Here is a 25,380-nt window from a genome sequence, read left to right as displayed (position 1 = left end):
TTACATGATGAATTGCTTAGGAGCTAAGCTCTCACTATTGGTGATATGAGTCATTGTTTCATTTGTTCATTCATTAAATCATTATTTATTGATATTCTATCATATTGCAGACACTAAGAATACAAGGCAAAAAGTAAACAGAGTTATGGGCTTTGATTAACTTTAAAGGAATCATATAACAGGAGTATTTAATGTAGTTTGGGAAAACCTGTGGAGCCTTAAAGCACTAGTTTACTTTGGTTTTCTCCAAACTCTCACAAGCTCTTTAAAATCTAATTCTGATCATGATGAAATCCTCAAGAGGTAGAATGCAGGGCTCAGACAAACAAGAGGAAAAAAATGAAAATATTAGTCCAAGATGTGCATGAAGATTAGTCAAGCAGAAAGACAAACTCATTTTGAACATCAAAAGCTCTCCAATAGTACTTCTCTGTGAAATATGAATAAACCCAGAGATATAGGGACAAAGCAAAATTATACATAACCTGTAAGCCCCACAAAGGTAGACTTCTGTTCACCCAAAAGATATGAGACCTATAAAAAGAATAATAGTAAGTTAATTTTTTAAAGTGTGAAAAATCTATTCACTTTTAAAATTCAGTTAAAGTTGGAAATATTAAAATAATGCTAGCATAAAAAAGACAAAATACCAAAATTAACATTTGAAAAAATATTGCTGCCTTAGTTTTCTTTTTGCTAATATTCATTTCTATTCCAATAAAAACTTTCTGAATTTCATTTTTGGTCACTGTTAATAAATTAAAATATGTGACATTATTGAAAGAATGTTATGGGAAGGCAGAATAACCTCAAACCCTTTACTGGATAATTTTACACTGAAAAGTCACTTAACAGTCTTCTATAAACTCTAAGATTTTCTTATTTTTAAAAGGACATATATTTGAGTAATAAAATTCAACAGTATAAATAATCAGAAAAAAGTCAGTAAAAGAGTATAAAAGGCAATAATATTTCAGACTTGAAGTTCTATAAAATATTTAACATACCATGAAAAAAAGTGTGACTGGGGTTAACATATTGGGCAAGACAAGAAGTAATCATCTTTACTCCCTAAAAATATATTTTCTGATGATAAAAAGGCTTATGCTCTGGAAAGAACATCATGACACTTACTATCCCTCTAATTCTAATTTTCCACAATTTATAACCTAGCTTTGTCTACATCATTTAGTACACAGTTCATTTCAATGGGAGTCACTCACAGCAATATACACTATTCAGAAAAAGATGAAAATAATTACATTTTCCCAAAGAGAATCAGGTGAATGGTAGTTTTTCGCATCTCAGTAAATGGTACCAAATCCCACTTTATTTTGCTACTCAAAACTTGAGCATCCTTTTAGATACTTTCTTCTCCTACATCTGTAAATACTAAACTCACTAGACACCAAATCTTTTCAGTCGTTGCAACCAAATATCTGCAGAATTCACTTCCTTCTTTTCATGTCTACTACCACAATCACCTTATTCTAAGATATCATTTATCACAACTGGATGCTTGCAAAAACCTACCAGTGGGAAACCTGTGAAAGAGATCAAATGAAAAAAAACTAAAAGGCAGAAATGAAGTCCACAGGCAGACAGCCTGGGCGGCGCCCTGACAGCCCAGGTGGCGCCCTGAGCCTAGTTAAAGATCGACCCCGGACCTAACCGATTAGGTTATCTATAGACTCCAGACATTGTAAGGACAAACGTTGTGAAAGTCTCTGCCCTGCTCTAATTACCGGTGTCTGCCACATATCTTAGTCCTGGGCCCAGTACAAACACAGTCCTCTATTTTGTCCCAACTTCCTGAGCCCAACACAAACACATCCCCCCCCACACACAGCTCAGAAACACCACCTAGAGAGCCCCTGATAAGGTCACAACCGTTTGTAGTTTTATTAAATGCGTGGGAACAAATAGAAAACTGTTAATTGTATTAACCAATTACCAGTTGTAATGCCGCAACCAAAAGAATTCCTTTGTACCTCTGTAACCTTACATATCCTGTATGCATCGGGCTATAAAAAGCGGGCACATGCATCATTCGGGGCCCTCTTGTATGTTGTAGAACGGAGGGACCAAGTTCGAACTTGCATTAAAGATCCTTGCCGCTTGGCTTTGACTCTGGACTCTGGTGGTCTTCTTCGGGGAACAAACGGTCTGGGCATAACACCTGCACCTTATTTTGCCCTCTACCATTTTTCTCCAAGTTGCAAATACACTGATTCTTTCAAAATGTGTTTTAGATCACATTTCCCTATTCCCTATTGTGTATTGCCTTTGCACTTTTGTTAGAAAAAGATCAAAACAGTTGACCTGGCAGTCTCAGACATATTCAAGTGGACACACTCCTTCTTTCTACAAGCCCTTTCTACATTCTCTCCTCTTATCCTAGAAGTCTCAGCTCAGCCCTCTGTGTTTCAGGGAAAACCTCTCTGAGGATTTCACTTGATCAACTTTGTCAACTAATCTCTTGGGCCATGTCATCCATCACACCTTTCCTGTCACTCATCTCAGTGGAAGCTTTATATGTATTTGTATATGTGTTCTTTTAATGGCTGTCTCCTCACAATTACAAGCTCCATAAGATAAAATAACATATCTTTTTTACTCACCATTATAAACCCAATGGTTTGCTAAGTACATGCATATATTAAACTAGGCAACCAATTATCAATGATAAATGGTGCCAATAAAGGCAAAGATATAACTTATGAATTCAGTATCACTGTCCTTTTTAAAACACTTTCATATGCTGAGTAACATTCGAGAAATCAGACAATAACAACGTGTGTCAGAGGAAGAGGGATATATGCCCAGTTTTGTAAATGGAAAAAGTATGTGCCAAAAAAGCTATACTGGTAAGTAGATAGCAATCCCTGGAAAAAAAACTGTAAAATGAGTTGCTAAACAGAAGTGCGTGAGTATTTTCGAAGAAATTTGATAATTAACATAGACTTAGTAAAATCTGCTTGACTTTCATAATCGCCATTCTGACTGGTGTGAGATGGTATCTCATTGTGGTTTTGATTTACCTTTCTCTAACGATCAGTGATGTTGAGCTTTTTTTCATATGCTCATTGGCTGCATAAATGTCTTCTTTTGAGAAACAAACAATGCCCAGTTTTTGATGGGGTTGTTTGTTTCTTTCATGTAAATTTGTTTTAGTTCCTTGTAAATTCTGGATATCAGACCTTTGTCAGATGGGTAGATTGCAAAAATGTTCTCCCATTCTGTAGGCTGCCTAATGTTTTAACTTTGATTATAGTTTATTTTGCTGTGCACCAGCTCTTTAGTTTAATAAGATCCTATTTGTGAATTCTGGCTTTTGTAGCAACTACTTTTGGCATTTTTGTCATGAAGGCTTTGCCCATGCTTACTTCCTAAATGGTATTGCCTGGGGCTTCTTCTAGGGCTTTTATGGTTTTGGGTTTTACATTTAAGTCTTTAATCAATCTTGAGCTAATTTTTGTATAAGGTGTAAGGAAGGGGTCCAGTTTCAGTTTTCTGCATATGGCTAGCCAGTTTTCCCAGTACCATTTATTGAATAGCAGATGCTTTTTAAAAAGTCAAGAAACAATACATGCTGGAGAATTAGGAACGCTTTTACACTGTTGGTGAGAATGTAAATGAGTTCAACCATTGTGGGAAACAGTATGACAATTTCTCAAGAAGCTAGAACCAGAAATACCATTTGACCTGAGTATATAATCAAATACCATTGCTGGGTATGTAACCAAAGCAGTATACATCATTCTGCTCTAAAGACACATGCAAACTTATGCTTATTGCAGTACTATTTACAATAGCAAAGTCATGGAACCAACCATAATGCCTAACAATGATAGACTGGATAAAAAAATGTACATATACACCATGGAATACTATGCAGCCATAAAAAGGAATGAGATCTTGTCCTTTTCAGGAACATGGATGAAGCTAGAAGCCATCATCCGCAGCAAATGCAGGAACAGAAAACCAAACACCACATGTTATCACTCATAAGTAGGAGCTGAACAATGAGATCACATAGACACACAGATGGGAACAACAGGTACCAGGGCCTGTTGGGGCTGGGGAGGGGCAGAGGTGGAAACTTAGAAAAAATAATAATAAAGTTAGTTTAAGACTTTTACACTGCCAGTATAGCAAATTTGGTGAAATTAATACTTTTTTAAAGGGTCCAAATGAAATAATTTTCTAACGTGTATATCTGAAATTTATAATAAAATCAACTTCATAGTTGAAAAATTCTGAAAAAAGTTTACTTACATCAAACTAATAGCATTTTCTTTGGTCTGTGATATTGGTAGGCAATTGAAATGTCATAAAGAATTTAAGTAAGAGTTTTAAAAAAGACATACTTATTTTCCAGGCTAGACTGTGTCTTGTGAAATAGACTTCAGAATCCATAAAAAGAAAAGTTCTACAAATCTTGGATCTATAAATTTCAAGGAGATCTCCAATTGAAAGACATGTTTCCTTAACATTAAATTGGATAAATACATAGAAGGAAATGTAAACATTTTAGTAAAAACTAGTGTTCAAACCCTCCTTCATAAAATGAATTTATCATGAAAAAAAGAATGTGGTATCTAATATGCACATTACTAGATAACCTCCAAAATAAATGAGGAGTGAAACTAAAACTGACAGCCAAATGATAATTTCAAATGAACATTTAGTCTCATTGACACAAAAACACTAGGAGAAAAGAAAACATGCACAATAATATTTATTTCAGTATTATTTATAGCAAGAGAGTAACTGGAATCTACCTGAATATCCAACAAGAAGAGAATTTAAGTAGCAGATGCATCATCATCAAGTAAAACAACAAAAACATTACAACTGAGGAAAAAGTTATTAAAATATTACTTTAGGTCATATCGGTACGTGTATGTTATCTATACGTCTGTGTATAGAGAGAATTTGTAAATAATTAGTCATTAAAAATGCTAAAAATACTTATTCTAGGTGTTGTGATATAAGATAATTTTTACTTCCTTGCCATATATATCTATATTGTAATATGCATGAAACATTTTTAAATAATAAAAACAAATTTCCCTTTTCAAAAATATAAAAATTAAATAAAAAATGCAAACCAAAACCCAAATATATATCATTTAGTTATTCTGAATTAGACTATCCTGTTGATAAAATTCACGTATGAAGCGTTATTATGAAAAGTAAAGGAACCATAGCAAACAATGTAAGGAAAAGCAAAAGTTCAATACAGGAACTTAGTAATGTAGCCTCAGCCACTTTTCCCAGAACACTTATGAACCGTCTTAAAAGTAGGAAAACAGATGGTAAAAGTGTGAGAACAGCTTTGGCAGAGGAGGTGGAAGTCAGGGGGTGAATATGTTCAGCAGAAGAACAAAGCATTTGAAAGTAATAGGGTTAACATGCAGAACATAATTCATATGAAAGGACATGTTGTTCACAAACCCAAGATGAACTCAAAGATTGGTAATGCTAAAAAAAAAACTAATATAAGTTTGTAATGTATTAACAAATAATAAATAAAACAGGAGGGTAAATTATACAACTCCCCTGACCATAATATACAGTGAAATCTGAATACTAGATATGATACTAAGCCCATATTTCAAGACGAACATAAAATATGTAATACACATCCAAAAACTAGGTGACCAAAATATGAAAGCATATGAGTCTTGCCAGTATGATAGAAAGACTTTTCAGTATTTGAATCTTTTCAAAATATTGGAAATATTTAATCCCAGGTTAGACAACCAACTATCAAGGATGTTAGAGAGAAGACTGATAACTAACTCTTTGAAAGAATGGACATTAAGGGCCCTTGCACCAGACGTAACATTGGCTGTGACAGAGTGGGCTTTAATTAACATTCATTCTCCCCCTTCCATGGCACAGAGTCAAATGCAAAAAAGTCACTCTTCAGTCAACTACATTTCTCAGTCTTTGTGTCAAGGTATGATGATATAACTGGTTCTCACATGGGATCTGAGTATGAAGTACAAGTAAAAGTGATGTTTGTTGTTTGTTGGCCAATAATTTTTAAAAATATATATGCCTTCTCCAAGCTCTCTTTCACTTTCTGAAAGCTGGATGCAAAGATTCAGGTCTTAGGACAACACAAAATCACAGAATGCAGGGGGCTTGTACATATAACATCTATCATGTTATGGAGTGTGTGTGTGTGTCTGTGTGTGTCTGTGTGTGTATGTTTGTGTATGTGAATCATTATATGGAGAAAAAGTTCACAATGACCAAAAACACCAGTATTGGTTTCCAGTATTAGACTCCAGTAAACAAACAAACAAACAAAAAATACCTTTAAATGTTTGAGATTTGTTAGAGAACTTAGTTCTACTTTATTCTAAAACAATAAGAAGAAAAGGTCTACATTAAAATACTTATTCCTATTGATCATTAAATATTTAAGAGCTATTGTCAAAATTCCATTTTTTCCTTTAATAGTTGTTACCCTGAGGAAGAAATAATATTTAAAATTTGAATTTCACTTAAACACACTGTTTGCTATATTAGGCTTTGATTTTAACTAGAATCCAAATACCATAAAATAGGAGCCTGTTCATGTGCTTCTTACCTGTGTCTCTATCACTTGATGTTAAAAACAAATGATCATTTCAACAATTTTTAAACTGGAAACAGATACATGAGTTTGGATACATCGATGAACTGTAAGCATCAGCAGGCAATGAGTTAATACTGACGGCTCATCTTTCAATGTAATTTATAAACTACATGCTGCAGGTGTGCTTCCTTTGCTAACATCTTTAAATCATTTACTACACATTGTATGTACATCACAGTTTGCCATTCACACATCATATATTAAGAGTAAAATTAGTTTAATATTCTTCAGGTTTTCCACATTATAACATTTTCATAACAGTTTTGATTCCTGAAAGGGATTTAAAAATAAAGCAAAGCCGCACAAAATATCTGCAGACTTATCATGTCAGAAGCTCTAATTAAATAAATCTCTTAGCTTAATTAGCCTCATTATTTTAAAATAGAGCCTGCGCCCATAAAGGCGACTTCTGTTTTTCATTAACTAATACTGCACTGACAATGGGAACTAAACAGAACATTGTATTCAAAATGAAACCATAAATGTTTTTTAATTACCATAATCTGATTTTTCAAATGTATATCCTCTATAATTATGGCCAAATATTCTTAGTGATATTACATAGAAGTTAATTGTAGGAAACTTCGTTCCTCTTAATGTTTTCAAATAATATAATTTTACTCTGCTAACACCCACCAAATGCCCTTTTACCCTTAGAAGGATTCCATCATGCCTCATTTTATGATTTTCAGGTCTCGCTAGTGTACTTTTTATTTATAAATCACCACATTTTAAAAATAATTCTGATATGATTGTAGAATAATTTGTTACATGAACCATTTTAAAAACACTGACATCTCCATCAGTAGCCCTCAATCATTTTTACTGTACAACACACTATCAATAAAATTGCTGAGCATCATTTCATTAATTCAGCAGCATTCACTGACCTAGCAAGTCCTGTGCTTAGTGTGAGAGCTACAGAGGAAAACATGGCATGGTTCTTGCCCTTGGTGAGCACATAGAAAGGACTGATAAGGGAATGGTAATATCAACGGTAATGCTTTGGCTGTTGTGAGAGAAGTATGTGGGAGAGTACTCAGAAGACACTCCTAAGCCAGAGTGGAACTGGGCTACAGGGCACAATACCCATAAGGATTTTGGATTAACTGTTATCCAAAAAGTTGTTTTCCTGAAGGCCCTGGAGGCCAGAAGCAAGTTTAAAAAGTGTGGGTTCTGAGAAGCAGGAAACCTAATTTCCCAGAAGAAGGAGAAGAATGTTCAAAGGCCCAGAGGAAGGGAGACTGAAGAGTGTATAAGCTACTTCAAGTAGTTCAGCAGAGCTGGTGTAAGGGGCTGGTGAGGTGGAGTAGGCAAAAGTTAGATTACTAAGAATCTAAAGATTAGATTCTTTTACTCATGTATCCATTCATTCATTTAACAAATGACTATTGTTTCCCACTTTGTGCCAGGCTCCGGGGATTCAGGCAATGATCCCTGCTGTCATGGAATATCCTCTCTAGTATTCATGGAATATCACAGAAAACAAATAAATGAGTAATATTAGGTAGAATATGTAAAAGAGAAACAGGATCTAAAGAAAAGAAAAAAAAGTAAAAGAACGCTATTAAGGGAGTCTTATGAGGAGATTACAATTTTAAGTAGGAAGCTTCATATTATCTGAGGAAGTGCACCTTATGTTATCTGAAGGAAGAGAATCCTGGACACAAAGAAATGCCCTTATGAAGGACCTAAGCTGGGTGTGTCTGGTATGATCGAGGAACAGAGAGGGGAGAATCTGGCTGGAGCAGAATGGGTGTGGGATGAGTAGTAGGTGGTGAAGTCATAAGGCCGTCGTAAGTACTTTGGCACTCAGAGCAGAGTCGTATCAAAATGTGACTTATATTTTACACAAATAGCTTCTACATTAAGAATCTGTCAAAAGGGAACAAAGGCAGAATTAGTGGGAGTAATTAATTAGGAGGCTATTGCAGCACTCCAGGTGTGAGAAGGTGGCTTGTACAAATATGGTGGCATTGAGAAGTGATTATGTGCTAGGTTTATCTTGAAAGTAGAAATGAGAGAATTTTCTAAGGCATTTGTATATGCTGCAGAAAAGTAAAGAAATGACTCTAAAGCTTTTAGTACAAGCAACTTCTAGGATGTAATTGTTATCAGCTAAAATGTGGAAGGCTGTGAGTACAGCAGAGTTTGGGGGAAGGATAGAGTTTTCAGTCACTGAGATGTGGAAGAGCACTGAAAAAGCTAATTGGAACACAGTGAGTCTGAAATGTCTGGACATCAAAGTAGGAAAGTTAAATACGCAGTTGGAATTTGGGGGAATGGTTTCCTATGGTCACTGAGTTACACAGAGATTAAAAAGCATAGTAAGTAGTCAGTCCTGAGGGTCTCAAAGCAGAGTGGCAAATATGAGAAAACCTCTGTTTCTTCATATATAAGGTGAGAATAATAAGATGAAGTATATACTGAAAAAAAAAACACATATAAGAAAACTAGTCTAATGACAGAAATAGCAGGAACTCCAAAATAAACAATCTTTTCACAGATTAAAAGTTCCCTAAGGATACTGAATGTTCCTGTGCCTCTCTATATATTTGCTAATAGCAATGTGACTGGTACACGCTAAGTAATAAAGACACAGTGAAATACTCATAATTATATTTCATTAAATAGTTTTATAAAGAATTCTCACAGATTATTAAATAAAAGCTCACTTATTAATCTTTAACATTAAATAAATCTAGACACCTTTAAATAAATGCAAACTTTTCAACAAATACAGAATCATTTGTACTACCTAAACAAGCTGAGGGGTAACCAATTCATTTAGATGCAGATTCTGAGCTCACTTTCATTTTACTTTTATCTTTTCGTTTTTTAATTTTCTTAAGGCAGACTTGCACATGAAGAAATAATTGTACAGATGTTAGTCATCAAATTTAAATTTTCAGCTTTGAAAATCATTGTATATTTAGTAGGCTGGACAAGGGTCCAGGATGATGATGAGATAAATAATATACATACAATTACACACCAGTACCTTTCCCTACTGCTTCCAGCAAAAGGCAGAGCCTAAAAACGAAAATCCACAAATGACTAGAAATATAATTTAATAAGAGCAACACGATTATGAGCACAAAATAACTCAAGTTAATACATCAGTGTCATTTAACTCAAATAAGATAAAGAACTGCACAGGTTAAAACTGAGTCTTGAGATAGTTATCCTTCCCAATATATGATGGAGTGTTTCCATTGAAGGTTAATAACTACTTATTATTATGAAAATATAAAACTGGCATGCAGTAGAGTAAACCTTTCGGGAGTATCTGAAAATCAAGAACAGAAAGATATTCGGGTCTTTAAAGAGACACCCATTTTAAAACAAAAACTACTTAATGCACTTTGGCTAGCAATAAAATTTTATGCCTAACAGTCCAATATTAGCATCAAACAGAAAAATAATAAAAGATACCTATAAAGAACCTACAAGAATTATGAAGTGCCTGTAAATCAGATCAATTTTATTTATGACAAACAACTAAAACATCCTTAAAAATGAAGCTCTACACAACATGCTTTAAATTTAAAATGTGATACAACTCAAAATAATCAAAATAATATTGCTGAAGGTCAGGAAAAGGTACCTTACCATTCATTTCCTTGTGAAGGATTTTCTAGTAGTACTCGGATTATGTATAATAAGCAGCTTAGTAATTTGAGAGAAAAATTGAACAGGCGTATCCTTAGACCTTTAAACAAACGATAAAAGTTTTATTTTCATTTGAACTTAGTTCACAAAAGACTAAAAAGAATTGTCAAAAATATCAACTTTAAATACAACACTTAAATTGTATTTAGAAGCTACACTACTATAATTGTCTAAACTCTCTGAAGTTCTTGGTAACTGAATTTTAATTACCTGAATATTGAAACAAAAGTGAGCTTGACAGAATACTTGAACTGCAAATGAGAGTGCATATTTTATACCGAGACTAAATCTAGATTTGAACATTCAGAAGCCAAAAAATGTATGTCCAATCAAGGTTGATTAAAGTATGTTTATAAGTTTAAGCATTTTATATATCCGTAAGTTTTGGGATAAAGTTTAACTGGGTAGAAAATCTAGCTGCTTACAAATTCACAAGCCAAGTTATAAAACTCATACCTTCACAGAATCTTGTGGATGTGATTATAAACAAATTAATTGTATTTGTATAGTTCTCTGTTGTATATTTAATATTAGCTATATAATTATAACACATACCAATTATATAATTATATATTATGTATTCATTATATAATTATATATTAAATAAGTATAGAGAAATCTTAATAGCATACACTGAGAAATACACACACAATCTCTCCATCTCTCTCACACACACATACATTTAAAGTTCAATAAATTAAATTCTATTTTTAGCTATTTAAAATACCCATGAAATCTTAAACTTTTGTGGGAATTAAAACTGTCATGTATGTATCTTCTAAACTGTGTAGGTCACAATTATGCAGCCTGTAATATTCAACGATGATGAAGAAGAGTATTTAAGATTAAGCAAAATATGCATAAAGTCTGATTAATATGAGCATTATCTTTCCTGTAATTACCTGTGATATCTGATTCATGCATTATGAGTAAAATTTTGATAAATACTTCCTTATAATTATTACTTAATAAAATCTAGAAATGAAATGTCACCTTTTTTGTCCTACTCTGCCGTTGTGAGTGTACTTGTGGTAACATTTCTTACCAGTTAAAAGGTCAATGCTTATCAATTGTGAAATTTTTCCTAGGTTTTCCAATTAAAATGCTGAATACATTTTATGGATTCACTTCTTTATAAAATCTTTCAAATTATTAATGAAATTGTGCTGGTTTTATAGAAATGGGCCTCCTCATAACTGCTTAGTTGCATTTGACTATGGGTGAAGGATTCAAACAATGCATCCACCTTTTTTGGCCTGGAAAGATAGGACTCTTAGTACGGAAATAAGGGAAACTATTCAGATGATGTGACCCCTTTAGGTAATATCTATTTGTGGGGCTTCCTTGGATATTCTGAACAATCATGGTAGGAAAGCGTTAGCTACTAACAGTCTCTACCTTGAGGCCAGTCTGTCATTAAGATTATCTGAGCAGTATGACTTAAATATTGAAATATTCTCTATCACCAGTATTTGGATAGCTTCCCACAAGTCAAGTTTCTCTCTTTGAATCCTACCTACAGAGGCACAACTTAATTTTGACAGGAGGATTTCGCGGTCAAATTCACAGAGCTTAACGTCTACATCAACTAATGCAGGCCTTTCCATTCCTTGTGATATTTTAAGCAATGACCATGAAAAAAATTGCACATTGGCTTATTACATATGACTTTTTAAACATATGTGGCATTTTGGGAAGCAACAAGTATCAGAGGCACTCCTAACATTGAATAGGCTCAGGAGGACAGTGACTATGCCAATTTTGTATTCTTGAAGTTCTACTTTGTTACTTTCTTACATTTGTATGATGATAAGAATCACTGGGATGTTAAACTCTGAGATCTACCCTACACTTCCTGGCTCAAAATCTCCAGACTAAGAAAGATAGGAATCTGTATATTTCAGTGCAATCTAGATGTTTCTTATTATTTGGAATGATTAGGAAATATTAAACGTTCCCTTCCCTAAATCAGACAATTGTTTCCCATTGTGGTCTACCAGAGCTTTTTGAAACTACAATATTTAGAGTTAAAATGGAGGGACCGTCATTTAAATTGTTTTCCTCAATGTTTCTACTAATCCAGATAGTCCACTCAGAAGTCGACTTATTGACATGGAATTTGGAGAACTGAAGATGTTCAAGAGGCATTAATATCACTATACGTAGTGTCTATATTTTTCTAAAACGTTACCACCTGCTGGAAAAAAATAACTAATTTTTTTCCTCTAAAAAGTATTTTGCAAAAGATTACACAGTTTAAATATTTTGAAGTAAATATATGTACGAACAGAGAGGGGGAATGAAATGAATAACTTACTTGATCTCTGGTTTTTTATGAAAAATAATTTTAGTCTTTCTTTAAATGTATTTTCATTCATATAGAATTCAACTTGTACTCTGCAAACAGAAAATAAAAACATGTAAATGTATGTAAGCCATCATATATTTATTTTCATGAAGAGCAGCAAATATCATTCATCTGTAGTTCTCTAATTAACTTAAAGAATAATACATTTTTAAAATAAATTATTTGATTTAATGCATTATATATTTTAGTAAATTCCCTGCCATGGAAAATGAGAACTGAGTAAAGTACTGATTTAGAGAGGAGCAGTTACTTTCTACTTTTAAAGATATAATCTTTTTAAATATTATACACAGTCAATTCAATTATTTGTATTAATGAATGTAATGAGTGGTATGGATTATTCAAAACAGCAATAATGCAAAAGTCTTTAATATGTGTCTTTGAAAGGGTTTTCAATCAGTGCTTTCCCCATTTTTTTCCCTGTGTAAGAATTAGCTGATGCTTGAAAAATTCAGTTTGGGCACCACCATGCCAGATCTACTTATTCAGAATTTTAAAAGGCAGGGCTTAATAATCAATTCCTCACTACATCCAGAGCTTATTTAGAACACCATACTCTATAACACTTTACCTTCTTACTTATGGATCAACCAAGAAGTAGTAGTGGCAAATAGAATTGTTAAAGTTACCACAGAGATTATACAGCAAACAACTAAATTAATAGACTGCATGTTATATATTTGATCCACTATACAAAAATATCAACAGTCTAAAATAATAATATTACTTTAATAAATAGTCTAAATTCTAGCAGTCTACCTTTGATAAGGCATAATTAATACTTTCAAAATACTAAGTGAAACGAGAAATCTTGTTCGGTGCAAGGTAACTTATAAATAATACTCAATTTCCTTAATCATTCTGAAATATATTTATTATGAATTAGAATTTCAAAAACAGCTAAGAATGGATTTTAATGTTTACACAAAAACAAATATTTAATTTCATTTTTTCTAATATGGTAACATTTTGAAATTGTAATTCATGTAAGCCAGATAAGGTTTGGGGGTCATTTTTTGGGGAATGAGATTTTTGATTTTGTTTTTTGCAAGAGTAGATACCTTAGAGAAAACTAGCAGAAAAAAAAAAAAATTGACATTACAAAGCTGCTCATGCATTTGAGAAATATTTCGCTACTATATTATCTTATAAACTCTCTATTACCCTGCTTATTCAAGGAAAACCATGAATAGTTTAAAAGCAGTTTCTTGTGTTACAAAAGCAACAGGGCATTTAAAAAAATTATTATACTTTAAGTTCTGGGATACATGTGCAGTACGTGCAGGTTTGTTACACAGGTATACACGTGCCATGTGTGTGGTGTGCTGCATCCATCGACCCGTCGTCTACATTAGGTATTTCTCGTAATGCTATTCCTTCCCCAGGCTCCAGTTGTGTGATGTTCCCCTCACCAGGGCATTTTTAAAATTAATTACCAATCAAGTTGTATGTGTTGTGTCTTCTAAAATACTTGAATGTTCTTTTATATCTTCTCTCTAAAGAATATATTTCTATTTATATTTCCTTGTTATCATATTCTCACTTACTTTGTTTTTTTCTTCACCTTATACATTAAATGAAATTGTTTTAAAGTAAGCAAGATTCTCTTTAGTCGATAACTTCTCCAGACTAGAAGTTGCCACTAAAATGGCAATGATACCTTTTAGCAGAACATTTCCATCTACAAATCTACATACATATACATTCTACAAAAGCCCAGGCACACACATACAGAAACAAAACTTCATCGGTGTCTTGGAAATGCATTATTGGATCTGTTTCCCTTGTTTATCAAATGAAAAGTCAGTTCATTTTAAATATAGTAACTGTAAATAGTGAGATAAAGCTAAATTAGTTGAAATTTGTTATGGCTACATAAGCAAATTTGAGAGGACATACGGCTATTACACAAATAATTCAGCAAAGGCCATGCAGATTTGCTTCCTAGAATTACCAAATTTATAAGAATGATTCCATTTTTCAGATAATATTGGAGTTCAGTACTGGGTATGTAACAGAGGAGCCATTTTTGTTGTTGTTGTTTTTTTTTGAGATGGAGTCTTGCTCTGTTGTCCAGGCTGGAGTGCAGTGGCGCAATCTCGGCTCACTGCAAGCTCTGCCTCCCGGGTTCACGCCAGTCTCCTGCCTCAGCCTCCGGAGTAGCTGGGACTACAGGCACCCACCACTACGCTCGGCTAATTTTTTTTTTTATATATATATATTTTTAGTAGAGACAGGGTTTCACCGTGTTAGTCGGGATGGTCTCCATCTCCTGACCTCATGATCCGCCTGCCTCAGCCTCCCAAAATGCTGGGATCACAGGTGCAGAGGAGCATTTTTAACTAAAATGAGATCATCTAAAGCCTTAACTAAAATAATGAGGAATCTGGAAAACATATGACATATGGAAAGGTAGAAGAAACTAGAAAGAATTCATAATTATGAAGAGTTAGGAGTCACAATTGTCTTTAAATATTTCAGTGACCAACATTATTAAAATGGAATGACACATAATGTGATTCTCTATTAAATAGAACTAATAATAGATAAATACACAAATTATGAATGAGAATTATCCAACTTTGCAATGGCCATCAGTGTGGAGAGCTCTCCAGTAAGCCACTGGCTTTCTCTTTCCTGAGAGCAAAGGCAATTTTGCATGGTGTGAAGTCTCTCATTAAATAATTTCCTAATCCCAATCTAATTATCAAATTATGGGAAGTAAATCTCTTAATGAGTCTGGCGATCTGAGTCAATATAATCATTGAGAAACATGGATTATATTAAAACATGAAATTATACAACTTTTTTTAAAGCCAAAAGGCAACCAAAATGTTTTTGGATACATGACTTATTTTGGGCCCAAAAAAAAAAAAAAAAAAAAAAAAAATGTCCTTTAGTCTTACTGGTTACGATATAAAGCAAAGCTTTTAAAAAAATTTTTTTGATTCAATGTATTAAATTGCTCTTTCCAGCAGCAAGGCATGTTAGTGATAGCATATACTTTTGAGACATTCCTCAGCACCAGTTTTTTAGCACCCAGGTATTTAGTTCAGAGTTTAGTGTTTACCCTTCCCAATGTTTTTCATGATTTTAACTGGTTTTAAATATAATCTCACTGCTTCCTTTTTCAAGTTTAAACACTGTTTCATCTCCTCCCTCCATTCCTTCCTCCCTCCTTTCCTTCCTTTAATCTTGCCTCCCTCTTTTCTTTCTTTTCTTCTGACCTCCCTACCTCCATCTAACTTTATCTGAATTTACTTACATCTAGTAGACTATGTTAGTGTACTCTTTAGTGTACTCTTACACTGAGTTCGTGTACTCTTTCTGGACCTTCCCCAGAACCACAGAGTTTTGAATTAGGGCAAATCTGCTCTCATCAGTTTTTTAGATGTCATTTTTGTCAAAGGCTTATACAAAAGCTAAAATTTAAGGTAATTTTGTTACATTTATTCAAATACAATAATAACAATTATATTGGATTTAAAAAGATACTGGAATTCTAATCATTGTTAGGTGGTATCTTCTTTTGAAATATGTTCTCCCTATTTAATAGTTATTTTTATGTTGATCAACAACATTTTATTTGAGTAGATCTTACATATTCTTTGCGACACTTATTCCTGTCTATTTTATAATTTTAGTTGCTTTTTAAAACTGTTTTGTTCCAATCTTTTAACTTTTTGGTTTTGATATTGGAAATGGCTACCATGTTGATCTCTCTTACATGTGATTTTTTTTCACATTTATTACTTGGGTTTGCTAGACAGACAGTCATGGATATGTTCTTTAAGACCTCACAATGTCATCCATAGCTTCTTTGTGACTTTAAGAGAAATGATAGATAACAAATCCAATTTTACCATCGACTAACTGATGTAAACAAGAGTTAAGTTTCTACTGGCCACAAAAATGTCACCAAACTTCTAAATAAAGACCCAAATACTTTTTATATTAAAGGTTGAAATAAATATGAACTATACATACATTCAAGAAAGATTAATGAAAACAAGCAAGGTTATTTACCCACTTGTTCCAGTTCAGGGTGGTAGGTGGCCAGAGCCCATCCTGGCAGCTCAAGGAGCCAGGCAGGATGCCATCTGGACAGGACACCATCACATTGCAAGACACACTCAAACATCAACACTCATGCTAGGATCATTTAGACACACTAATTCACCTAACTTGCACATGTTTGGCACATGGGAGGAAACTGCAGTAACTGAAGAAAACCCACGCAGACATGGACAGAATGTGCAAACTCCACACAGACAGTCACCACCCCAACCAGGAATAGATTTTTCTCTCAACAATGTTATAACAAAGCAATATTGAATGAAATGGCATTATTTGAGGAACTACTGTATTTATAGTTCATTTTTTATGCCTTACTATATTGACTAGCATTTTTGGGGAAAAAAAAAGTCAAATAATTGTGGTGTCCCTTTCTTATAAGAGGATGCCTCTAGTGTTTTAAGCAGTAATTAATTACACTTGGCCCTTTGTATCCATTAAGTTCCACATTCATGTATTCAACCAGTTGAGGATAGGAAATATTTGGGAAAAACCAAGAACAACATCTGTACTGAACATGTACAGACTTGTTTTTCTTGTCATTATTCCTTATGCAATACAGTATAGCAACTATTTACATAACGTTTATATTTTATTAGGTATTATAAGTAATCTAGAGATAATTTAAATTATGCTGGATGATGTGCATAGATTATTATGCAAATCTTATGCTATTTTATATGAGGTACTTAAGCATTGTGGATTTTTGTATTCACAGAAGTCTTGGAACCAATCCCCATGATTACTGAGGAACAATTGTATTTTGTTGAACTTGGGATTGCTTAAATATCTACACTTTACTAAAAATTATATCAGTAATGGATGGGTATTGATTGTTATAAAAAACCTATATTGAATCTATCAAGTTAATAGTATATTGTTGCTTTTCTTTTCATGTACTGATTTGGTGAATTACTTCAACAGCTTTTCTATGATGCAATTGTTTTTGTCTATCCTGGAATAAGTTGTTTTTGTGATGGTAAACTATTCAGGTAATTTGCTGCTGGATTCAATTTCCTATACTTTTTCAGGAGTTTTTCTTCTACAGTCATAATGGTGTGATGTCTTTTTAAGATTATTCTAGTATCTTCAAATATGAATTGAAAAACTCCAGATTTTTCTATAGTCTGAAACAATTTAGATACTGCAGAGATGTTTTTTGCAACTGTCATCAATTTTTCCTAATGATGTCAACTACCTTAATGTTGATTTTAATTTGATACTATTTTTTCATTTTCCTTTCATTATTTTGTTCTGATACTTGAATTCAATGTAAAATTCCCCAGGAGTCTTGTTAAAATGCAGTTTCCCTGATTCACTCTTAAAATTCTTCTTTAGTAAATTTAAAGTAGGCCTCATCATTTTAATAATAAGAAAAATAATTCTGATCCAGGTTGTCAATGCACCATTCTTTCAGAAACACTAGTTTGCTTTTTTCTAGTGCTAATGCCTTGACACCTATTTAGGATGTCAAACTTTTGTGGATAGTCTTTTTAAATCTTATAGTAGATATAGATCATTATCAGAGGAAGGTTCTTCCTCTGTATCTACTTGGTACCTGCTATTTCCCTCCTCTTTCTTTCTGATTCTGCAATATTGGTCATGGAGTCACATATGAGATTTTTATTACTGTACTCATCTCAGACAAGGGATTTTCTGCCTCGACCTTCTGGTCTCAGCAGGCAGATTCAATGGATGCACAGAAGTCCTGTTCTCTATTTATTTGATGTTTGTTGTCCTTTGGAAAATGTACATCTGAATGGCGAGTTAATATACATAGCTCCCAGTACAACTACCATGTCTAAGAACTTTTCACCTGGAGTTATTTCTGTGCTTCTAGATTGTGGCATCCGTTAATTCCATGTTTGGTGATCTGACTTTGATCAGTAAAGAGAAAGTATACTGCCAAAGTTCCCTCACTCTGTTTTCACTACTAACAAAAATAAAAATTATACCTTTCCAAATGTACCACATTATTCTAAGTTTAATCCTATTTTCTCTAAGGTCATTGTGATGGGATGAATTATGTCCCTCTAAAAAAAAAAAAAAAAAAAGTCCTAGCTCTCACGACCGCAGAATTCGAACTTATTTGGGAATGACGTCATTGCAGACATAGCTAGTTAAATTAATATGAGGGTATACTATAATAGGATGAATGCTAAATCGAATATGACAGGTGTCTTTATAAGAAAAGAAAAACTTGCACACAGACACATATGCAGAAGGAAGATGTTCATATGAAGACAAAGGCAGAGATTGAGTTATACTTTCAAAACTCAAGGAACACCTGGGACTACTAGAACCTAGAAAAGGCAAGGAAAGATCCTCTCCTAGAGCCTTAGTAAAGCGCATGACCCTGCCTACACCCTATGTTCAAATTTCTGGTCTCCATTACTGTCAGTCAATCAAATTCTGTTGTTTTCAAGCATTAAGTTTGTGGTGCTTCATTGTGGCAATCCTAATACAGTCATTTTCTATAATGGTGATGGTACCAGTTCTCAGTCACACCACGTTAATTCATTAGAATGTAAACTCCATGAGGGCAAGGGCCATATTGAGTTTTGCCCATGCTTATATCATTTGCATCGCACATATTAGTTAGGACCTACTGGTAATTAAAGATTCAGAAATAAATTCCTGAATGAAGGTATAGATGAAGGTATAGTGTGGTAGCCAGTTTTTTCTTTGTTACAAACCATGAGGACTCTGAACCAATAGTATGATGGGAGAGATAAAATCGTCTTACTTTTTCTTTTTTTTTTTTTTTTTGAAAGAGTCTTACTCTGTCGCCCAGGTTGGAGTGCAGTGGCACGATCTCTGCTTACTTCTAGCTCCACCTCCTGGGTTCACGCCATCCTCCTGCCTCAGCCTCCTGAGTAGCTGGGACTACAGGAGGCGTGTAATTTTTTTTTTTTTTTTAGTAGAGACGGGGTTTTACCGTGTTAGCCAGGATGGTCTCGATCTCCTGACCTTGTGATCCACCCACCTCAGCCTCCCAAAGTGCTGGGATTACAGGCGTGAGCCACCGCGCCCGGCCTCATCTTACTTTTCTTCCTCATAACGTCTGACGATGCAAAACTTGGGTTTATGGTGAGGTGAATCCTTGGGAACTCTTTCTTATTCCAACTTAATCTACCTTATGATAAATGTCATTTCCCCACAGATTTTGCAAATAGGTTATGAATTTATATTTGTGTATTTATTTGTACCTTTAGCTGTCTATGATTACAATAAATGTTTATAAAGTATACAGTTATTAATTTATTTGATTTTTACTTGAGTAGCACAGATATCAACTTCACAGAAAAAAAAACTTTGGGCCAGACATGGTGGCTCACGCCTGTAATAACAGAACTTTGGGAGGCCGAGGCGGGTGGATCACCTGAGGTCAGCAGTTCTAGACCAGCCTGGCTAAAATGGTGAAACCCCATCTCTACTAAAAACACAAAAATTAGCTGGGTGTGGTGGTGCATGCCTGTAATCCCGGCTATGTGGGAGGCTGAGGCAGAAGAATCACTTGAACTTTGGAGGTGGAGATTGCAGTGAGCCGAGATTCTACAACTGCACTCCAGCCTGGGTGATAGAGTGAGACTCCATAAAAAAAAAAAAAAAAAAAAAAAAAAAGGTTGATTCAAATAATTTTAGTGACTGGCCCAAATGCATACAGCTAGGATTAGGACAGAGTTGGAACACTGATCTTTCTATTCTATTTTTGCTTCTTGCCTTCTTATCAAGTTGAGACTTTATTAGTAGTAGAATTCTAGAGCATTTGTAAAATATTATAAAAGAACATTGTAAACAACAGATCCACCCATAAATACTGGGCTATACCCATAAATAGTGGGATATGTTTGTTAAGGTCTGCCCTGTGATTATTGACTCTAACCCAGATTCCTATCCATTTCCAAATATTCATACTTAATTTCTGATAACCAACAAATGAAAGCTTGTCAAACACAACTAAAGAAAAATAGACAAATAGGAATTAATTAAATGAAGATTCTTCTGTACATCAAAGGAAACAAACAGAGTAAACAGATAATATACAGAATGCCAAAAAATATTTGCAAACTGTGCATCCAACAAACGGCTAATATCCAGAATCTACAAGGAACTCAAACAACCCAGCAAGAAAAAATTTAAACTCTTTAAAAAGTGTGGAAAGGATATGAACAGACATTTTTAAAAAGAAGGCATACAAACATATGCAGCCACAAACATATGCAACCATGCTCAACAATGCTAATCATCAGAGAAGTACAAATTAAAGTCACAATGAGATCCCACCTTACACCAGTAAGAATGGTTACTATAAAAAGTCAAAAAACAACAGACATCGGAAAGTTTGCAGAGAAGAGGGTGCACAACACTACTGGCAGGAATGTAAGTTAGTACAATCTCTGTGGTAAGCAGTATGGAGATTTTGCAAAGAACTGAAAATCAAACTACCATCCAATCCAGCAATCCAATTCCTGGGTGTGTACCCAAAGGGAAAGAAGTCATTCATTATATCAAAAAGATACAAGTACTTGTATGTTTATTGCAGCACTACTACCAATAGCAAAGCAGTCTAAGTGTCCACTTAATGGATAATTGGATAAAGAAAATGTGGGGTAGATATAGATACATACACAAACACACATACAAACACAATGGAATACTACTTGGGTATAAAAAAAAAAGAATGAAATAATATCTTTTTCAGCAACATGAATGGAACTGTGGACCATTATTCTAAGCAAAATAACCTAGAAACAGAATGTTAAATATTGCATATCCTCACTTATAACCGGGAGCTAAACAATGGGTATACATGGACATACAGAATGAAAAACCAGAAATTGAAGACTTTGAAAGGTGGGAAGGTGGGATGGAGATAAGGGCTGAAAAATTATCTAATGGGTACAATGTTCAGTATTCAGATGACGGGCACACAAAAAGCCCAGATTTCACCACTACACAATATACCCATGCAAGAAAACTGCACTCGTTCCCCCTAAATCTATAAATATTAAAATAAAAATGAAGGCTTGTAAAAAATAAATAAGTAAGCCTCCTATCCATTTTTCATTTTAAAAAGGTAGTTTTGGGCCAGGCGTGGCGGCTCACTCTTGTAATGCCAGCACTTTGGGAGGCCGCGACCAGCACATTGCCTGAGCTCAGGAGTTTGAGACCAGCCTGGGCAACATGGTGGAACCTTGTCTCTACTAAAATACAAAAAACTAGCTGGGCATAGTGGCGAGTGCCTGTAGTCCCAGACTCGGGAAGCTGAGGCAGGAGAATTGCTTGAACCCTGGAGGCAGAGGTTGCAGTGAGTTTAGATTGCACCACTGCACTCCAGCCCAGGTAACAGAGTGAGACTCCATCTCAAAAAAAAAAAAAAAAGTAGTTCATGCTCAAGTGCTTCCAATGAGTTTCTACCTGGTTTCCAAACTCTCCTCTATGTACACAGAGAAATGCAATTTAAATGTTGTTCAATTTTCCCTAAGATATTTCACAACTTCTTTTTGCAGTCTAATTATTTTCATAATTACTCAAGTCTAACATACTCAACACATTTAGTCAGTAACATAAGGAAGGAAAGATTAATTTTGATGACATTTAGTAGCATTGTCTGCATTTTTAAAGTACAATTCAAAATAATGTCAGTTTTGGAACTGGAACTCAGCTACACACACACACAGAGACACACATGTATATGCACATATATACATGTGTTTATATATATTACATATACATATACAATGTCATGTGATGTAATGGTAATGAGGAAATAAAATGGGATAAATAACAACTATCAATTTTTTTATTAGAAATATTATCAATAGCCCCTCAATAACTGCATTGACTCTCCTTATCAGCCCTTAGTAATCATAACTTGCAGGTAACTGGAAATAGTCTTGTGGTTTCCATGGTAAAACACATTACGAAATCAGCCAAGAGTACTTTTCTATTAAAGCACTCTTTAAATGCAAAAAAAAATTTCTCTTTTCAGTTAGAAAATTCACATCCTTATATTCAATGTTCATTTGCTGGGTCAACTCTCTGTACTTCCCCATTTTATTTAAAATAATTAAATCCAAGCAACCCCAATTTGATTTAAATCTAAACATGGGAAGCAAAAGATAAAGAAATTCAGAATAATTATAAAGGTATATTTTGTCATTCTTAAATTGCAAAGAGATTCCACCTCTTCATGCCCCCTCCCCATCTGTATGAGGTGGGCAGGTCTTAGCCAAGCCATTAAAAAGAGAAAAGAAAAGAAAGAAAAAAAAAAAGCAAAGAATGAAAAGTTTATTCATTTTTATTCTATCAAGTGTATAATAAAGAACAGGAAAAATACACAGAATTTAGGCTTGTAATAAATTATGTTTGGCAAGGATTACATATTCTTACCACTACCACCTCAGAAAAGGAAAAAAAAAAAAAAAAGAGCAGATGCTCCTAAATTATTTCCAAGTTTATCTTCTTACCCCACCTCCACCCCTTCCCATTATTTATGAACACACGAAAGGCCCCAAAGGTAATATACAAACATACATAAGTACATATACATATGTAAACAAAAATATACATATGTATGATTACATACATTATAGATATACAAAGCTGTTAATCACAAAACTACTTAAAAGCTTATAATATGACTACAGGCACCTGCAACCCCACAATAAACCTAATAACTTGCCAATCAAAAGTCTTCATAACTACAACACAAAAACCCTCTTCTCCTTTTCTCGATACATAAGAGTATAGAAAATACCATGTAATCTCTAACTCAAATGGGAATATTTCACTAGTCACTGTAAAATCTTGAAGGAAAATATAAAGATGATCTGACAGTTTAGGATTACCAGAGTCTGGCTATGTTCAACTAATGAGAGTTATCTGTATGAAACTGGAAATTACATGAACACACTAATATGCAGTGAAGGAAGCACTTTTTTTTTTTTTTAACTTAACACTTCCCACCAAAAACATACAATTTTAAATCAACCCTCCAAATTGTCTCTTCCATTTTGCACTTAACTCGGAGAAGTCACAATTCAGTAATGGGCACAGCTCACTGGAACACATATATGTCTTTAGGATTTCTCTTAGTATGTAGTGCGCTTGCTTAAGTTAAAGTAACGCCTACAACTTTTAATAGGCAAATTGTAGTAGGTGTAATACATGTAAAGTCAAGGTGACAGAATTTGAAGGAAGAAGGGAAAACAGTCATAAATATAATTTCACTTAATAAAAACGAAAATACAAATGGGTTTTCTGGGGAAAATATGCTTTTCACAACATTTGTGTGTTAATTAGTTTATTCTGTAGTATAGTGTAACAGCTAAAGAAGATGAGCACAAGCTTTGGATATGCATTTGATTACCAGGTCTAATAACTATTATTCTCTGTAAAATGCAGATATTACTTCCATGTAACAGGATTGCTATAGAAATTTAAAAAACATAGCGTATATGTGAAACATACAACAGGGCAATGACAACTCATAACTTTTATAGTGTGTTGATAATACAAAACGTTCCTAAAATAAAGGTATAATTGGAAAAACAAAAACTGGTTCATCTATTTCAATTTGATGTGTTTGATTCCTATAATAATCATTTACTTGGGAAAAATAAGCATATAATACAGTAAAGAACTTCATTATTTACTTCAGAAAATGCCTACAGATCAATTTATTGGAGATAATAAATAATCTGCTCACCTGGACAAACAGATCACTTTTCATACAGTAGCTTACTCATTAAGACTTCCTTCAAAGCCCTCACTTTGTCAAGAACTTTTACCATTCTAAATCAGTTTTCCACCTTGAAAGATCCCCCTAATACCACAAGAGCCTTGATCCTAACGCCTGATAAATAACTCAATTATAGCATCACTCTCCTGAAATACTGTTAAAGCTTACTCACTAAGTGAAGATAGTTTGAGCAAACATAATTTAATTCATTTCTGAGCTTTCTAGTGACATTTCAATTATTTGTTGTTTACGGTATAAAGGGAGCTTTCCCACACCCGCTGTTCCATAATGTAATTATTTTTAGTCAAAGTAGATGAGGCCTATGTCATCATTTTTAATGACGTCATGTCATTTCTCCATAATAATATTCACCATTTAATCACAAATCCCCTACTAAAGGATCCTGAAGTTTTATTTGGTCTCATAAATAATGATTAAAACATCTATATTTTATTTTAAAAGAAATGAGTAAATAATAAATTTATTTTCTATAATTTTATTATATAATATGAAATCTAAATGTTATTTTTAAATATATGCATATGTCAAAGAAGACAGCAGTAATCTAAAAATCTGGTGATCATATTCTGCCAATTTTAAATAAGACTCTTTGATGAAACCATCTCAATACAATTTCCCTAAACTATCTGAGAAGTTGATTATGATATAGTTAAAATTTGAAAATGTTATACTCAAGAAAAATTCACTGTCAGTTCTATCAGAAAAATTATCCAGAACTTGAAAGTAGATGAAGGCAATTACTAGTTGCTCTTTCAATGCAGTGCTGGACGTGGTTTTCTATTTTCTGTGGTATTGTACAAACGTGAAGGAAAAGACATTAATGTATGGAGTTTTGTCTAATAG

At 33.7% G+C, this 25,380-nt stretch overlaps 1 protein-coding gene across 1 annotated transcript in view; it reads right to left on the bottom strand.

The window, feature by feature from the left end:
- KCNT2 (potassium sodium-activated channel subfamily T member 2) overlaps positions 1-25,380 on the bottom strand; it is a 405,225-nt gene that overhangs the window by 276,646 nt on the left and 103,199 nt on the right. Inside the window, exons 2-4 of the mRNA XM_030937154.1 lie at positions 12,645-12,724; positions 10,268-10,367; positions 486-534 (exon numbers count right to left, since the gene is read on the bottom strand). Coding sequence (XP_030793014.1) covers positions 486-534; positions 10,268-10,367; positions 12,645-12,724 — 229 coding nt within the window. The remainder of the gene's footprint in view (positions 1-485; positions 535-10,267; positions 10,368-12,644; positions 12,725-25,380) is intronic.

This window comes from Rhinopithecus roxellana, chromosome 8 (genome assembly GCF_007565055.1).
Source record: "Rhinopithecus roxellana isolate Shanxi Qingling chromosome 8, ASM756505v1, whole genome shotgun sequence".
In the NCBI taxonomy this organism is placed as follows: domain Eukaryota; kingdom Metazoa; phylum Chordata; class Mammalia; order Primates; family Cercopithecidae; genus Rhinopithecus; species Rhinopithecus roxellana.
This window is presented reverse-complemented; position numbering and strand designations above follow the sequence as displayed.